At 38.6% G+C, this 17324-nt stretch overlaps 1 protein-coding gene across 1 annotated transcript; it reads left to right on the top strand.

Annotated features, from left to right (window-relative positions):
* Window positions 1-4482: 4482 nt before the first annotated feature.
* mafk (v-maf avian musculoaponeurotic fibrosarcoma oncogene homolog K) lies at window positions 4483-15561 on the top strand. Its single transcript, XM_026324905.1, is given in 4 exon segments — window positions 4483-4643; window positions 4646-4662; window positions 10403-10481; window positions 10566-15561. Coding segments are annotated over 4 exon segments (687 nt in total). The 5' UTR covers window positions 4483-4490; the 3' UTR covers window positions 11004-15561.
* Window positions 15562-17324: the final 1763 nt, after the last annotated feature.

Here is a 17324-nt window from a genome sequence, read left to right as displayed (position 1 = left end):
GTGAAAAGAGATTACACATTAAGACAAGTTTTCACAGACATGTGCCATTGAATTCATAGTTGTTATAACAATACTTTGGATGTACTTGCCTAGAAAAGCACAGCAGGCATTCTTAACACTTGTCTACTGACTTTAAAATCCAGTGATTTAACACGTGGGGGCAGAAGTCTCCATTCTACTGCACTAAATTGTTACTGTGCCATTTACTGTGTGTATTACTATCATACCAGAATGGGATTTGAGATATAAATTTGAACAAATCAATACTTGCAACTAAAAAGAAAAATCAGCAGTGATGAAACTGTGGTATGTAGTGATGATCAGGGACCACACATCTGAAAAGCAACAGCAGCAAGATAAAATGAGAGCAACTTTATCATAAGCCTACACAATTCAGTACAAATAACATGGAACATATGAATTTGTTAAGATGAGGAAAGCCATCAGACTGAACAAAAAAGGGAACGAGATGCAGATTGTTTCAGTCTTAAGTCATCAAGAAAGCTGTAAAGAACTGGATGATGATGAGTCACACATTAAAGCAATGTAAATGTAAGGTTGTCTGAGAAATTAGTGTAAGTGCAATGTTTCATACTTCAGAACTTTCCATGCCTTGAGGAAAAAAAAAAAAAAATTGGACCATCAAAGCTTTACCACCCTTAATAACGTCCACATTTAGTCCCGCCCATGGTCAGCAGCAGTGATTTGTTCATTCCTTGAACATTACTCAGCTCTATCAAGTATAGAAAAGTGTAACTCTCAAACCACAGTGTTTAACAGGCTGCACTATACTTGCTTTCTCTTCTCAAAATCCACAGCTTTCCTTGTTGTATTCAAATAGATTTCATTATGGTGACAAGATAAGAGAAACTTACACATCACTTGTGCATATTTGGCTTTAAACAGTCTGATGCCACCAATATTACTGTAACTTCATGTTGGTTTCTATGCTGCTCTAATCTGCCAGCTGGTTATGTAAAGTGTTTTCATGTGAAACACATTTTGGTGAAGTCAGTGGAATGTTCAGTCCATGTTCCAAATTAAATCTTGTGTTATATGGGAAGTCTGCAAATCTGCAAAAACAATTCTTTTACTTTTAAAATTACGTATGATTCAAACTGTGCCAGAGGCTGCTCTCTAACGAGTCAAGCATTCTCACTCAGCTATGTCTGAACAACATGAAAACACTTAAAGAGAAAAAAATGTTATGTACAATTTGATGTTTTTATCCAGTGTGCTTTTGTTCCCCTTTTGGCCCAGTGTTTGTGCCGTTACTTCAGTTTTTAAAATTCTGCATGGTTTTTCTCACTGATAATTTGGAACATTTGAAAGAAGAAAATACTGATCCCCTGACAACATGGGGCCTCTTTGTGCCAGATCAGATTTCTGACTCAGAAAGAAGCAAGATTAGTGACTCAGTGTTACTTCCTGTAATCAAAACGGCCTGTAAGAACCAGGACCCCACAGCATGCTGATCTGACGAAAACCCCATCAAGCTGTGCATAGTCCGCTGTTTTTATTTTGTTGGACGGGGTGTATTTTAGGTCATCTACAGTATGTACATGTTTGCCAAATGGACAGTAATTAGGTGGTATGACACTAACTGCGCAGCTGGATGTCTGACTGATCTAAAATATCAATGGACGCCCTGCAGAGGCTTTGTTTTTTCTTTCTTTTTTGACTGCTGGCAGATGCTGCAGAAAAAAAAGTACAATAAAGGCATAATATACCAGTGCTGTTTGTTTCTGTTCTGTATTCTCTGCAGTGTATCTCATCTCATTTTCACTATCTCAAATTCAATATCTTTTGTAATTTTATGCAACATAATCTAATCTCACCCAATTTCACCTCTGTTCAACAATAATCTGATCTCATCTCATGTCATCTGCTATCATCTTTATATCAGATGTAATGCAATCCTAATCTCAACATACAATCTCTAATCCAGTCTCATCACATTTCATCTAGACTGATATGTAGTTTTTTCTCATTTAAAGTATATTTTACTATAATCTTGGATTTTGTTTATTCTAATCGAATATAATCTAATCTAACCTTATATCATTTCATCCATTCTGTTTTAATCCAGTTTTTATCTCAACTAATGTAATCCACTCTCAGTTGCAATACTAATCTAATTCCATCTGATATAATCCCATTTTATTTTTAATGCCATCTAATACAATTTAGCCATGTGGCATAGTGGTGCGGTGGTTTGCACTGTTTGGTTCAAATCCTGTTCAATCCTACGGTCTTTCTGTGCATATTGGGGTTTGGATAATTGGTAATGCTAAATTGCCTGTGGGTGTGAATTTTTGTTTCTATGTGTCACCCTGCCTTTCTCCCAATATCAGCTAGGATTGCCCTCTCCAAGCGCAAATCTATTCCTAATTAATGTAATTACCTAATTATTTCATTACATCACATCTCATCCTCAATCTAATCTGATGAAATCTAATCCACCTGATTTTACATCATCTCAACATTGTGGCTTGATATTATCTTGATTTAAAATGTAATTCCAAAGAAGGCTGTTTAATTTATTCTAGAAAATACAGACGCAAATGAGAAATTATTCACCAAATTATGTTTACGTCTCTCTCATTACAGAAAGTCCACAGGAAATGGTGTGTTGTTGTTTGTGGTCAAACACACGGTGACACCAGCGAACCAGAACAGCAGGCGGGTTACTCATTTTATGAAGTGTATTTTCTTTTTCACTTGAAACATGCACCATCTGTAGTAAACAATTGATTCCATGTGTGTTTCTGAGGAAGAGGTAGATCTGTTGAGTCACTGTAGCTGTAAAGCATCACAGTGCCTGAAATCTAAGTCAATCCAGGCATCTGACATAAAGCCTGAACAAAAAGGATTAACTCTCTGCAGTTAGCTTGGCTGGAAGCAGCACTTTGTATTCCACTTGTGGCTAGAAATAGTTAATATTCACTGTTCTGCCACTGGTGCTTTGGAAAAACAATTTAAAAAAACAGTCAAAAAATATGGTCTAATTAGTCAGACTAACAAAATCCAAGTTTACACTTTTTCATTTCCTAGTCATCCATTGGTCACACTCTATCTCGAAATCACAGTTACATCAAGCATCTATTGCAATGTGGGTGCATTTATTTTCGTTTCACTATGCTTCCTCTTTTGGCTAAACATAGTACCACAAAAAATAAATCACCAAAGAAGAACCAATGATTCAACAATGACCCTAGTTTTGTCATGAGAAGGTCAATCAAAAAGGAACTGATAACTACCTCCAGGGAAATCACCAGTAAACTCAGTCACACTAGATGTTTGGCTATTTATCTGGAAAACTGACCATTAGAGTTTCTGTCAGTGTGTACTTTTTTATTTGACATAAACATTGTCTACACAAACTGGATGACAACAATATACAACAATACACATAAACGCTAATAAAACAAACGTGCAATGAAAATGCAACAAACGTAAACTAAATATATACAGTAATAAATGATGAAACCTAAAACAATTAAGAGTCGAAGGTCATGCGAGGTCCTGATAAGACAGAGGACGGAGGGTGTGTTATAACTGACATTTCTAACAATGTGCCACTGATTAATTAAACTGACCAGACTCTATGTCTCAGTTTTTTCAAGTAGAGGTAGGGGGCAACATTACAGTCATGTCGGCTTTAGACAACATTTCCTACCAGAAATGTAGGAAATGGGTATTTCACAGAGTAATTTTAGTATTTGAAAATGTGCTCCAAGCCATCTTACTCCAGTCAGCAGAAAAGAAAAAAAAATGGGAAAGTGCATTTTCATCTTCTTTTTAGTCTTGTTTTAATAGTGTAGCCCACAGTGTTTATAGTGTAAACACTCTGAATCTGTTTTTAACAGGGCACCATTCTGAGGCAACCTCAAAGCTGGGGAACAAATGGACAGGGAAACCCATACCAGTGCAGCCCTTAAAAGGCCACTGACTTAACATATTTACATTCAGTACTTAATTACCCAGAATAACCTGTGACGTTACTGGCAGCAGAGCAGCTCAAATAAGAGAAATGCTGTGACTGCTGGGCTACTACAGCACATACTTTCCTCAGGAATGGAATGCTGCTGCTGCTCCCAGCACAGATGGAGGCAGGAGGTCGCTGCTTTCTCTCGCTGAATGCACATTTTTGAATACTTTGCAGTGTGGACCTTTAAAGTCCACTTGCAGGAGAGAGGTGAGTAGACTCAGACAGACTACACGTCTCTGCCTCACTTTGAAAGCTTAAGGTTTGGATTTGGAGCTCCTTGGCTAATGCTGGCAACATGAAAGTGACTTTGTACAGATTAGTTTTGTAAAGTAAGCAAAAGCGGTCTCCAGCACTATCTATCTTCTATTTATGGCTTCCCCCGGGCGCCCCCCCTCCCTCCCCCTTCCCAGACTGACGTCAGCACAAAGTTATTTTCATGAATGGAGGGGGCGGTCACGAGGAATCGGTGACGTGAGTGCTTGCGGAAGCAGAGCGTGGAATGTTGGTACATTGTTGTTGTTTTGTAGTTAATTTAGTACGAGGATACACCGCTGCCCGTGTGCTGGACCCTTTCTACCAGCTGTGTCAAGTTACCTCGGCGCCTCTATTGGAAACCTACTCCGACACTTTTTTACGCATTCCGGTCCACAGATATATCCGCGTCCACAGAGGTGAGGTTGTTTTTTTTTTTTTTTTTTTTTTTTAAAGTGAGGGGGGGAAAGATGTTTTGACATTCCTTTCTAAATTGCTCAAGTTCTCATGGTGACATTTTGGCGCATGCAGACGGGCTTATACTGGCCACACACGCCCGACATGTCGGACATAAGTGATTGATCCCGGGTATGAAAGTTGATGTTGACTTTGTGGACTCGATTGTTTCGTGCGGACACGTGTTGCATTGGAGTAACATTAACACAAAGTGGCCCAGAGACTCGGTATAGTCGCGTATACGTAGTGAGGAGGGAGGAGGAGGGGGGGAAGTAGGCAAAAGCTGTTTTCTTATTCCTATTAACAATTTCATCAGTTTGAGTCAGCCTGATATATATTTTTCATTAAATAGATTAAAAAGATATATTTGTCAGTCTATAAAAAGTACGCAGGCTGTTCGTTTCATTAAAATAAGACTTTAAAATTAGACTTTATTTTGCCACATATAGTGTTAGATTGAAATGAATGTCACGGTGATAAAACGTCCTTATAGTTTTATAGCCTTAAAGCCATAGAAGCTATTTATTCCCGAGTTTATTAACGCTTATTATAATACATAAGCCTATTATGTGTTTTGGGGGTTTGTTTAATTAACGTCTGTTTTCTGTCACTGGAATGAGTTTACCAGGAAAATGGAAGTGAAATAAACTTATTGTGTGCCCTGTTGAAACTAATTCATATACACATAGACTTTCACATCCTCTTTAATTCTGGCTCTTTTGTTCATTTTTACGCGGATTTTATTATAGGCTGTTACAATGCAAAATACCAGCCTACTTTTGACATTGGAAACAACACGTGGTCTGCATTTTAGACATGTGGGACAAAGGGCACCATGACTGGCCTACACTGGAGAAAAAAAAAGAAAACAGTCACTAAACAACAGGAGGCGTGCAGATTTCCACAAATAATAAATTACCGTGGAGGACAGAAAGGTCTTTCTCTAATATTGTTGTTTAGGTATCACTTTTGGTCGCCATAAATCTGTCTGAGCTGGATAAAAATAAGGAAACTGCCTCCTGAGAGTACAGATGATTAATAATAGTTTAACCTCAGAAATATCACTGCTTGCTTGTCTTGTATATACACAATGCAGATAGTCATTTTTTAAAACTTTTATCTGATAGCTCGGACTTGTGATCTTTTAAGACCGTTGTGATTGATAAGTGGAAAATATTAGTCTATCAGTAACTTGTACCAGTTATATGATTGTAGATTTGCATCCAAGAGGCTTTTCTGTTTCATTGCTGCTTTGGTGGGTGTCGCTTTTAGTGAGGCAGAGGGAGTGGGTGCGCTCCCCTGTCATGAGGTTAACATGTGGTTAAATCAGCAAAGTGATGATGTCTTCTTTGGATGGAGAAGTTACAGTGGCTGACTCATTTCACCACCACAATGCAACAGTGACAACAAGAGAAATTCCCCTGAAGGCACAGAATATTGTTTAATTGTCTACAACTTCTATACTGGTTCTCGTTTTTGCTGGTCAGTGGTGTTGGTTTTGCGACGTAGAATGCAAAACGTTTTTGTGGTGGGGGATTGTGAAAGTGAAATAGCTGTGGTTAGTGATGTGATGACTCACGGGGATGACAATTGCTATGGTGTGTTCTGCTCCTCTTACTGGAAAAAATGTTAGGTTTTGCTTTTTGACTTTGGAAGTAAGTGATCTTGTACAGAGCTAAAGTGCCAAAAAGAGTGTACACAGGCAAGAACTGATGAAAGTGTGAACAGGCCTGTGGTGCATCTGTACAAAGCTGTTTAACGTCCGAGACCTCTCACTCTGCCACCCACAGTGATTTGCATCCTGCCTTTTCCTGCTTTTCTGTCTGACTGTTTAAATCTCAACCTGCTGCTTTCACCTCATCATACGGTCAGAGGTGTGGCTATAGTGTCAAGTTTACACATTTATTTATTTTGTGGAATCATGTTATTTGGAAGTCTGACTGGGGCTGACTTGCTGATTCACTTGCTGATCTTTTTCCTTGGCAACTTCCTGATTCCATCATGACTTGATTTGCATGTTGGCAACAACACAAACAAACACTTTACAGCTCCAAAACAGTCAAAATGTATGCTTTGCTGTTACATCCCATCTGTCATTATGCCACAAATTTAGCTCGTTGTTTTGAAAGAGAAGCACTGGATTATTATGAGAAGTATTTTTCAACCAAAGAGCTTTGGTTTGTTTTTGGTATGTCTAGCTGGAAAATGAGCAATGTGGTGTAATGTAAGCTTATTAGAAAACGGAATATTTTCCCTATTATTCACACATTATTAGTTCCCAGCCAATAAAAAAAGTTGGACATGTAGCCTATGTTTTTATTTTATTTTATTTATGTATTTATTTATTTGCCTTCTTGACATTTCTTTGAACCCCAGTATCCTGATTTGGAGAATATCTTTACTGAGATATTCGGAGAGTTCTCCTCCCTTTCCGCGCAAAGCTTCTGGTGGTCATGCCAGCCATTTCCAAGGTTCTCTGTACTTTTCCTTCCTCCCAGTGAATCGACGGGATTTTCCAGGAAATGTCAGATCGGGAGGGTGTGATTCCCTGCCGCTGCTCTTTGCTTTTACCAGTAAACAGCATGACTCACTGCTCAGCTATGCTCTCCATTTCCTTCACATAATATCCCACCAAATGTGCTGCGCTGGAGAAAGAGCAGAGTGCCACACGCTGCAGTCTGTGGAGAAATCTCTCCACCTCCCTGAGAAAAGTGCAAGAAAAGCAGACTGTCAACAGCAGCAACAAGTCTGCTTTCTGCTTAACATACTCCCAGGCTGAAACAGAAAGAGAAGAAAAGCAAAGAGCAGAGAGAAGCCAACTCTGCATTTCTCACTGGAGCATGAGCGCATAAATCTTTGACTTGCTGTTTATTTTAGGAAAAGGCTGGACCCCACAGTTACCTGCTGTAACTAAAGTGCAGCCTTGAACCAGGCCAGACGCTTGTGACTTCAAAAACACAAACACTTAGTGACCAAAATGTACAAAGATTTGTTCAGCTGAGATTTTTTTTCAAATATGGAATTAGATTTTTATATTTAGCTCAGGTTGATTTTCTTGTTTTTAGGTATTTTATAAAAAACAGCCAACATAGCCAGTGCATCTTTAATGTGCACACCCAAAGAACAAAGGAGTAGGGTTACCATGGGTTACACACTGGCTTAACAATCAAGCATAACTATAAAACATCCATGAATAGTTACACTCATTTTATTACCTGGTTCAAATCTGCATTATTGTATAAGTTTGTCAATAGTCATACGAGTGTTGAGTAAAAACTGAATTTGTTGTTCATTAGATCATCATCTTGGGGAATTATGAGAATAGTAAGATAGTAAAATATAAAGAAAACAGTCAAGAGAGTGGTGAACTCCACATTTCCACACATGTGCACACAGGCTGGCTTTGATTTGTTTGGGCAAGTGAAAGATGTGAGACACTTCAGAATTCCAAGCATTTTGTGAATTTTGCAGCCGTTGTTTTACAAGTGGGATTGTCTGAACTCCGCCCCCATAGCTGAGTGCATTGCGGGACATATTCAGACTGCATGTGAAGATTTGCCTGTGTGCATGTGAGGGTTTGCACATGTGTGCTCACTCAGGAATGTGGTTTTGTTCTTTACCCGCCATCTGTGGCTTTTCTGTGAGGTATTTTCCCAGACTTCTATGCTTACTGTTATGAAAAACCTACAATGAGTTTTTTTTTTTTTTTTGTGTACTGGAACGAGAGGCCACAATTGTTTGTTAAATGTTTTGGTCTCGTCCGTGCAGCAAAATCATAAAAAGTGAATGTATAATAAAAGTGCTGTTTTTCCTCTCAGGCAGCTTGATGAGAAAAACCTTGCCCTGTGCGAGTTGCAAAAACACAAACGCATGCCTAAAGAATTTCATGGAAACAACCTGGCTTCTTTCTTCAGACTGGAGGCCTCAGACCATTTTTCCATAATTTTCACAGGGAATATACCCAGGGACCCCCTCTGACGCAATCCCACTCAAATTAGGATGTTTTGGCCAAGTTGCTGTTGAGTAATGTTTTATTTATTTCTTAATCTTTATTTGAAGCGTTTGAAATTTCAATTATGCAATTCCCTGCTGCTTGTTTTGCTAAACGAATTAAGGACATCACAGAGGGCAACAGCTGTTCTCCAACTCTCATAACATTATGTGGCTCTGGGTGTAGCTTTTGGTTGGTACATGTAATTCTCTTATGTCTGTTTTTCAAGTTGAGATTCTGCGAGATTCATGTGCTTGTGATGAAACACAAAAATACACTACGTAGACAGTGTTGTTCAGTTTGAGCTAATAAAAAAACAATGACCAATGTCCTCGTTGCATCAAAGACAGAGAGGAACAAAGACATTGGTCATTGTCACTGCACTATTCGCATGTCGGCATCTGCAAAGTCTTGTATTAGAAATATTTATAGCCATAGGATGTGAAAATGGGATAAATATCCAAAAAGGTACAACCACACCCAGAGGTTTTTCTTCCATGAAAGCTGCATCTAACAGGCCTGCAGAGAATATTTGCCCTCTTACTGAGGTATCACTTATCGCATGCTCACATAAACTGTTTAGTTGGCAGAATTTTGTGTCAGCTCTGTGGGCTAAATATATCCGCCAGAGTTAAATAAGGGCATGGAGCAGCTCAGGAAAGCCTAGTGTAAGAGGATCCAACCAGCGCGACACTGCCCTAAATCGATAGACTGCATTGTCTCACAGCAAAAAATACATCAGTGACTATAAAGGAAACTATTTCTCTGTGACACTCTATCTCTAGGAATTTTCCACATGCGTATCTGCTGCCCTGTGAAGTTCAGCGTGACTGCAAATGTTATGCTGCTGTGTAGGTCTGATTTAATGTGTGTCATTATGAGGAAGGTGTGGATTGACTATATCCCCCATAGACCAGATTAGGGGAACAAACAATCCGCATCAGATTGAATTTAAGGGAAGTAACAGGATAAAAATAGACCAATAGGAATTTTATTTATTTATTTATTTTTACACTAGAGGTCTTATGGTTATAAGCTCAAGTTTGTGCTTCTTATTTGTACTATGTAAAGGCTGTGTTGCGGTTATGAATGAGACTTGTTTACCCTTTTGGTGACCATGTGACTCACTCCCACGCCCATTTGCAGGGCGTTTCCATGGCAGCAGTGGAGCATGGAACAGTGCACTCGCAGTCAGGCTGGGCTGTAGGGCCTGAAATGGAGCCTTGGGGGATGTGTGCCTTTCACTGGATCACAGCTCAGCGCTCACGCTTTTTTTGGCTATGGCAGCAGTCTGGAAAGCATGTGGCTCACTGTGATGACTACAGAGAGGCTTTTCTAAGAACTGCCCTGGCCAAATTACTTAGGCAGAGAGCTTGAATGCAAAGGTCTGTGAAGAGAGGGAAAGAGAGGTTGCCATGTTTCTAATCTTGCTTGGTCTAGTGAACTACATTGTCAAGCCCTCCTCCTCCAGCAAGTAAATATATGCACTCTCACGTGTTGGCGTTTAAAACGGTGTCATGCTGCCCTCTGCTGGCATCTGTGGCACTAACATGTAAACACAAAATGATGACAACTGCAGTAAGTTGTTGTGATGTATTATTGTCAGATGTAATATTGTCAACAAGTAAAATATACTTGTTGAAGAAGCAAATAGTGATATCATATGAAAATGTTAGATAGTTACACAGTTTTCTCTTCTCTTCACTTCCCAGTGGGTCTTCTGTGAGATTGTGACCAGTTGTTTGCATGCAGGGAATGACGACTCATTTTAAGACGAGCAAAGCTTTAAAGGTAAGTGTGAGAAGTTGTTTTTCTTCTGTGTGGTGATGTGGTGCTGCTGTTTCTGTTTTTTCATCAACTGCTCATGTTCTGCAGGTCAAGAAGGAGACGGGCGAGAATGCCCCAGTGCTCAGTGACGATGAGTTGGTGGCCATGTCTGTGCGGGAGCTCAACCAGCATCTGCGTGGCCTGACCAAGGAGGATGTTGTGCGGTTGAAACAGCGACGGCGGACCCTGAAAAACCGGGGCTATGCCGCCAGCTGCCGCATCAAGCGTGTCACCCAGAAGGAGGAGCTGGAGAGACAAAAGACAGAGCTGCAGCAGGAGGTGGACAAGCTGGCCCGAGAGAATGCCAGCATGAGGCTGGAGCTGGATGCCCTGCGAGCCAAGTATGAGGCCCTGCAATGTTTTGCCCGGACTGTGACCCGTGGGCCCCTCTCGCCTGGCAAAGTAGCCACCACCAGTGTCATCACCATTGTTAAGTCCACCAACCACAACAACTCCAGCCCCACCCCATTCTCAGCTCCCTCCTAGTGTTGACAGGACTGGGCTCTCCTTCTCTGGCCTGGTCCTTCCCGGTTCTGACCCAGCCTGTACCCACACATCCTGTACTGACGAGATGCTCAGTAGTTGGACTGAGGGATGGAATGGGGTGACAAGCTCTGTGTGATGTTATGCTGCATTCATAACTCTCCCTCTTTCTGTCTCTCTTATACAATCTACATTGTCTGTGCACTGTGCAAAACCCCTCCCTGACTCCCAGCACCGGCAGGGTACTGGGCTTCTGTGACCCTATCTCCCTGACTGATTGCAGAGATTTGCTTTGACTCCAGTGAAAAGCATGTTTGACATGCCTTAATCCGGCAGCGCTGGTCTAGGACACCTCAGATATTTAATGCTATTAAGCATAAAACCTGAGAGATTGAAATAGTGCATATGTGACAGGAAAGCTATTTGTAAAGCCTTTACCAAATTGTATTTTCTCTATTTAAATGTATGTGTGGAAATTGAGCCTTTGAAGCTATTGCCTTAAAAAGGATATGAGACTGATCTAAAATATGTTAATTATTATCTCACATGTAATTTAACACAGAAGATTATTCGTTCTAGCTTTGGGGTCACCTCTTTATAGCCACAGTTACCAGTGGTCTCCAACTACATGCCCTTAAGAGCTAGCCAAACACAACACCAGATGTTTTCACTGATGTGTCCCTCTGTTCTTTCAGAAGGGGCTAAGCAGTAAGATCAGCTGCTGTAGTGTTTGGTTGAAAGTCTCTCTATGGTGTGTTTGTAGTACATTGAATTATGCAGTTGACAATTGTCCAACATTTAGCCGAAGGGCTCTAATAGTGATACAACATTATTTATTTTTCTTTCTTTATTATGCAAAGTTTTGCTCTGTGGTCAGTCATGCCAAATTGCTTATTTAGTATTTAGGAGCTAAGCTAGAAAGTATCCAGTACTTTCCCGTAAAGAGATTAACACAGACACTGGTTGCAAACTAATTATGTGGTTTGGAAAGTTACAGTTTTTATTTGTGTGTTTGAGAAGTTTTAAAACTCCACCTGAATTTGTATTCAAGTCTCTCTCTCTCTTTTTTTTTTTAGAATATATTGGTACTCTCATTGAAGAGGATAATTTGTCCCTTTTTGTTAACATACTGAAAAAAAAAAAGTCCCATCTCACATCTGCAGGGTGTCTGTGTCAGGTAGATCAGACTTTAATGAGGCACCTTGAATCTCCACTTAACACTTAACTCGTGCTCTTATTTAACTTAAGAAACTGTTGAATTTGTGGTTAGGGCAGTACAGCAGTGTGTGCAGTGAGCTTTGTTGTCTGAACACTTTGGATACTGTTGGGAAGTTGCTGCATGTGATTCTGCAGCAACTTCTTTTTAGGCCTTTTGACTTCACACACAATTTCTGCTTGCATTTTGAAACAATAGTGTCTTGGTTTCAACGCATTTTAAATGCTGTTTGAAAAAAAAAAAACAGGCAGAATTGGGAGGATTTAAATATAAAATTATAAAAAGATTAAGGAACATTTTGGGTCAGAATTGTTTGGATTCAGAAGATTTGTGTCTGTCATTATTTAGCACTTATAAGGAAACTGAACTGACATAGCATGATACTTAAATGTGGTGTATCAATTTACTGTTATATTGTCAAGCCAAATACAAGTTAGGATGGTGTACTATCTTATCTATATGCCATAGCACTTATTGGGTGTTGTTTTGCCTCTTTTCTTTATATGCCACTCTTTGGTAGGTAATCCATATTGGATATAGTAATAGAGCGGCCCTTACAAGTGAAATGCAATTCAGCTCACTTCCTGTATATTACAGATATAATAAAGCTCCCACTGCCTCTGTTGTTAATTTACATCGAGAACTCCGTCCAAATAGAAATCATTCCTACTGCTGGGTCACGAGAAGTGCTGCTGCCGGTGTTGGTAACTCTGAAACAGTAGCTATCTACTTTGCTTTTGACACACTCTTCTGCAAGAGAACTCCTGACGGCCATCTCTAGAAACAGTGGTGTCATGACAATGAAATGCAGTAAACACCTGGCTCCTGTTGTACGTTTTGAGATATTATGACATTCACTTGAAATCAAGCCTTTCTTACCCAGGATCCATTCCTAATCTGGAGTGAAGTCAATAGAGATTGTTCATGTCAGGATTTTCTCTTGGCTAAGAGGACATGACTGTTCATCCCCTGTTCCATAGCTGCAAAGAACATTATGGGGAACTTTGCTGCTGTACAACCTGCTGTGATTTTTAAGCAGGGGCATTGCTGTGTTCTTACTCTCATTTTGTATTTTCACATTGTTTCTATGTCAATACATCCTATGTTCTTTTTCTGATACTTAGTTTTATATGCATATGCAGTATATAAATATATGTATTACATATTTTTCTATATTTATGTCTTTTACTATCCTGGGAGTGGTGTGATTATGTAATCGTTCTTTAAAGTATGTCGATGCTGACTTTTTTCTGAAGTTCTATTCACATTTACAATGGGAAAGCTATTCCATAACTTAAGTCTTCTTTAAGAGTATTTATTCCCTATGAATAGTTTTCTCTGCACATTTACATGCTGTCTAATCCAGAAATTGGACAGACAGTGACTAGAGTTACATGTAGGCTGCAGCCAGTTATATGTAATCAAGAATCAAGAATGAACTGTTTACAGAGAAGTGACATTTTGACTGCCAGTTCGCACTGTTAGTAAAGAGCACATGTGCATCTAGTTTTGCCTCAAAACTTGGAGCTCTGTAGAGTAAAAATGTAATGAAGTGAGAGGTTGCAAGTTAACCTATCTATGCAAAGGAATTTGCAAATTTACAGAAATCAAGTATCTTCAAATACTGAAAACCATTGAACACAATTGAACACAAGAGCACATTGTTCTGATTTAAATATTTAAAATAATATCAACCAAGTGTTCAGCTCTCAGTTGAAGCAGTAATGAAAATATTTCATTTATAAAAAGAAACTTTGCTCTTAAACCTGAGTGTTAATCTGCATGTAAACCTAGTCAGTCACTGCAGACTCTAAAGTAGACTTAATGTACGTTTCTAAAAATGACAGTTTCGAGTGACAATGATGGTAATGATTTTGTTATCGTTAAGAAACCTTACCTGAATATAAGTCCAAAGCTGCTAGACTGTCCACCCAGGCCTGCCAACCTTAAGGTCTGTTTTAAGCCTAAATCAAGATTAAAACAGAGGAATTTATAGATATGTATTACATGTTTACATAAGTCATGTTCCAAAATATGTTACAAGACAATACTGCTCAAGACATTTTCTGGCAAATGTTATAGTGACCTCCTCTGGTAATGTTTCAAGAGAATATTACTGCTAAATGAGGCATTGTTTAATTTTAGGACTTACTGCTGCATTTGGATCTGAGGTAAATGTTTTTCTGAAGCACACCTTTGTAATTACACAATCGTTAATGTTGTGCCATTGCAAAAGAAAGCTGATGTTGATCATACATTCAGTAGAGTGAGCCAGCAGAGCTCTATTCGTGCTCTCAGGCTCATCATGAGCAAATATTTGCCAGACACAGTAAGTTACATCTTCTAACATGGCACTACACTAGAAAATCACAAAATAAAAGCAGACTTGCAAAAAGTTTTTAAAAGATTTTCAGGAAGGATTATGCAGAATGCTGAATATAGTTTATTGGTTTAAAAAAAAAAAAAAAAGGTCAAATATTACATACCATGGACGTTTATTAAAACTGGTCTGAGGGGCCTTTTTTTTCTCTCCGAGTTGAAGTGAAGCTTGTTATACCCGGGAGCTGAAAGAGAACTATTTAAAAACACCAATGGTTATTTTACATTATACATATGTATGAACCACAACACTGCAAATGTGTGTGTGGAGATGAGGTTGCTCGTATATATCTTGGCTAGCTATTCAAAGTTAATAATTTAAAATTTCTTCCTGAATATATGTCTAGAGTAAATAAGCTTTCTCAAACAAGCTTTGCCAGCCCTACAAGCTACATTGTTTAACTCTAGCCATGTAGAAAGTAAGTTTAGGAATTGTAGGTTGAAGAGGATGTGTCTGTAAATTCAGAAAGGAAAGAAAAGGAAAGGAAAGGAAAGGAAAGGAAAGGAAAGGAAAGGAATGGAGCATGTGAGTGAAATGATGAATGAAATACAGTGAATGTTAGTTCAACAGCAGCAGTTTCTATATTAAGTTTGTAGATATAAGAATTTCTTTGTTCTAGTCTCTTGGAAACACACGGAGGCTTCATGAGTGACTGTAAACAAGGACAGTAATAAGGCAGCATAAACTGAATATGTACTCCTTACAACTCGTCATTACTCTGCTCATATATAGTTTATATTTATTTCATTGATTTGTGTAATTTTATTAAAAAAAAAAAAAACACCTAAATTATTTTTATTTTACATTCATTTATTTACATGTTTTCTCAATGAACTACCCTCATGTACAAACAAAATCTGTATTTGTTTCTGCTCTGATTTAAAGTATGGTAAATTATTCCTATAAAAAGGTCTGCTGTGTCTGTTTTGTACTTTCAAATAAAGCTTTTTCATCATAGAAACATGCACCTTCACACAGTTTATTGTATGTGAGATACAAAACCTAAACAACTTAAACATTTTTTTTTTTTTTTTACATGAGTGTGAACTTCAGCACATTAGCCAGAGTTTTTGTACCTGACAGTCAATTCATTTCTGACAGCCATTATTGGCACGAGACACTATTAAAATTCAACAAACTATGACTTGATATACAAAAGTAGTCTAATTACTAATATACAGTGTAGTGTCTCGCATGTGATAACATTTCTAGTGCAAGAGCTAGAAAAGAAAATACCAAGAAATAGTTTGCGTTTTAACTCTCCCCACACAGATTTTTGTTTGGTATGTCTATCACTGAAGTACGTGCATTAAAATATTGAGATCTTCCAATGCAAACAGATACAGATTTTTTACACAAATAAAATATTACGCACCATAATTTACACCACATATTTCACAATATCTGGAACTTGGGATTATGAATTTACAGCGACTTCAGAAACTAGTCATGCCCTGGCCACTTTATGTGCACTTTATCGTGCTGCAGATTTGGTTTTAACTTGATAAAATTTCTGCCCACCAATCTACACTCAATAACCCATTAAGTTAGAAACTCAGCAAAATTGTTAAAAACCAAAAAAATGGAAATCTCATTTGGAGAAGTATTCAGACCTGTTTGCTGTGGCTTTTCAAAATGGGGTTGGGTGAATCCTGTTTGCTTTAATTTTACTTAAGATGTGTATAGAACAAGACTGGAGTCCACCTGTGGCAGATTAAATTAATTGGAAATCATTTGGAAAGGCACACACAAGGCCCCACACAGCCCACTCCATCAATCAGGCCTTTATGGCAGAGCGGCTACACGGGAACTACTCTGGAGTAAAAAGCATGTAAAAGCTCGCAAAAAGCCATTTAAAGAATTCAGAGCATGAGGAAAAAGTCACTGGCCTGATGAGACAAGAATTGAACCCTTTAAGCAAACCTCCAATCAGTATGTCTAGAAAACACCAAGCACTGTTCACCACCTGTGGAATACAAAATCCTATGGACTATGGGGGCTTCACATAAGCAGGTCAGAATTCAGAGGATGAATGCAGCCAAATACACAGGTTCTTTAAGAAAATCTGCCCGTGAGTGCAGCAACCTGAGACTGCATTGACAGTTCACCTCTCAGTACAACAATGATCCAAAACATACAACCAAGACAATGCTGAAATGGCTTTAGGACAAGTGTCATACCGTCTGCAAGAGGCACAGCCAAAGCTCAGACTAAACCCTGTAGAACGTCTGTGGAGAGGCCTCAAGATGGCAGTTCACAGACTCTCTCCATGCAATTTGAGAAAAAAACTTGATATAAATAAGCTTCAGAAAAATAAACTGGATAGGGAATAAACTGCCAAAATCCAGGTGTGTAAAGCATAAAACAAACACAGTATTCAAGATGACTCAACGCTCTAATTGCTGCCGAAGGGCTTTTACAAAACATTAATTTATGAGTCTGAATATTTTTGTAAATAAAACATTTGTTTGATTTTTAATAACCTTTAAAACTTTCTAAAGACATTATTCCAAAGTCATTAGAAAGTATTGAGTGTAGAGTGATTGCAATTTTATCCATTTAAAATTAGATGTGCAATACAAAGTCTGCAAAATGTGATGAAAATGATTGTACTATAGTGCAGAATGTGAAAAACAGACTTCTTTCTCATGCTGTGAAAACTAATGAGAATAATACAACTCCCACTTTGGAAGAGACAGGTTTATCTAATTTGTCCCTGTTTTGGTAG

The sequence above is a fragment of the Mastacembelus armatus genome, chromosome 8, assembly GCF_900324485.2.
Source record: "Mastacembelus armatus chromosome 8, fMasArm1.2, whole genome shotgun sequence".
NCBI lineage: Eukaryota > Metazoa > Chordata > Actinopteri > Synbranchiformes > Mastacembelidae > Mastacembelus > Mastacembelus armatus.
Note: the sequence above shows the minus strand (reverse complement) of the source record. Positions and strands in the feature narration are given on the sequence as shown.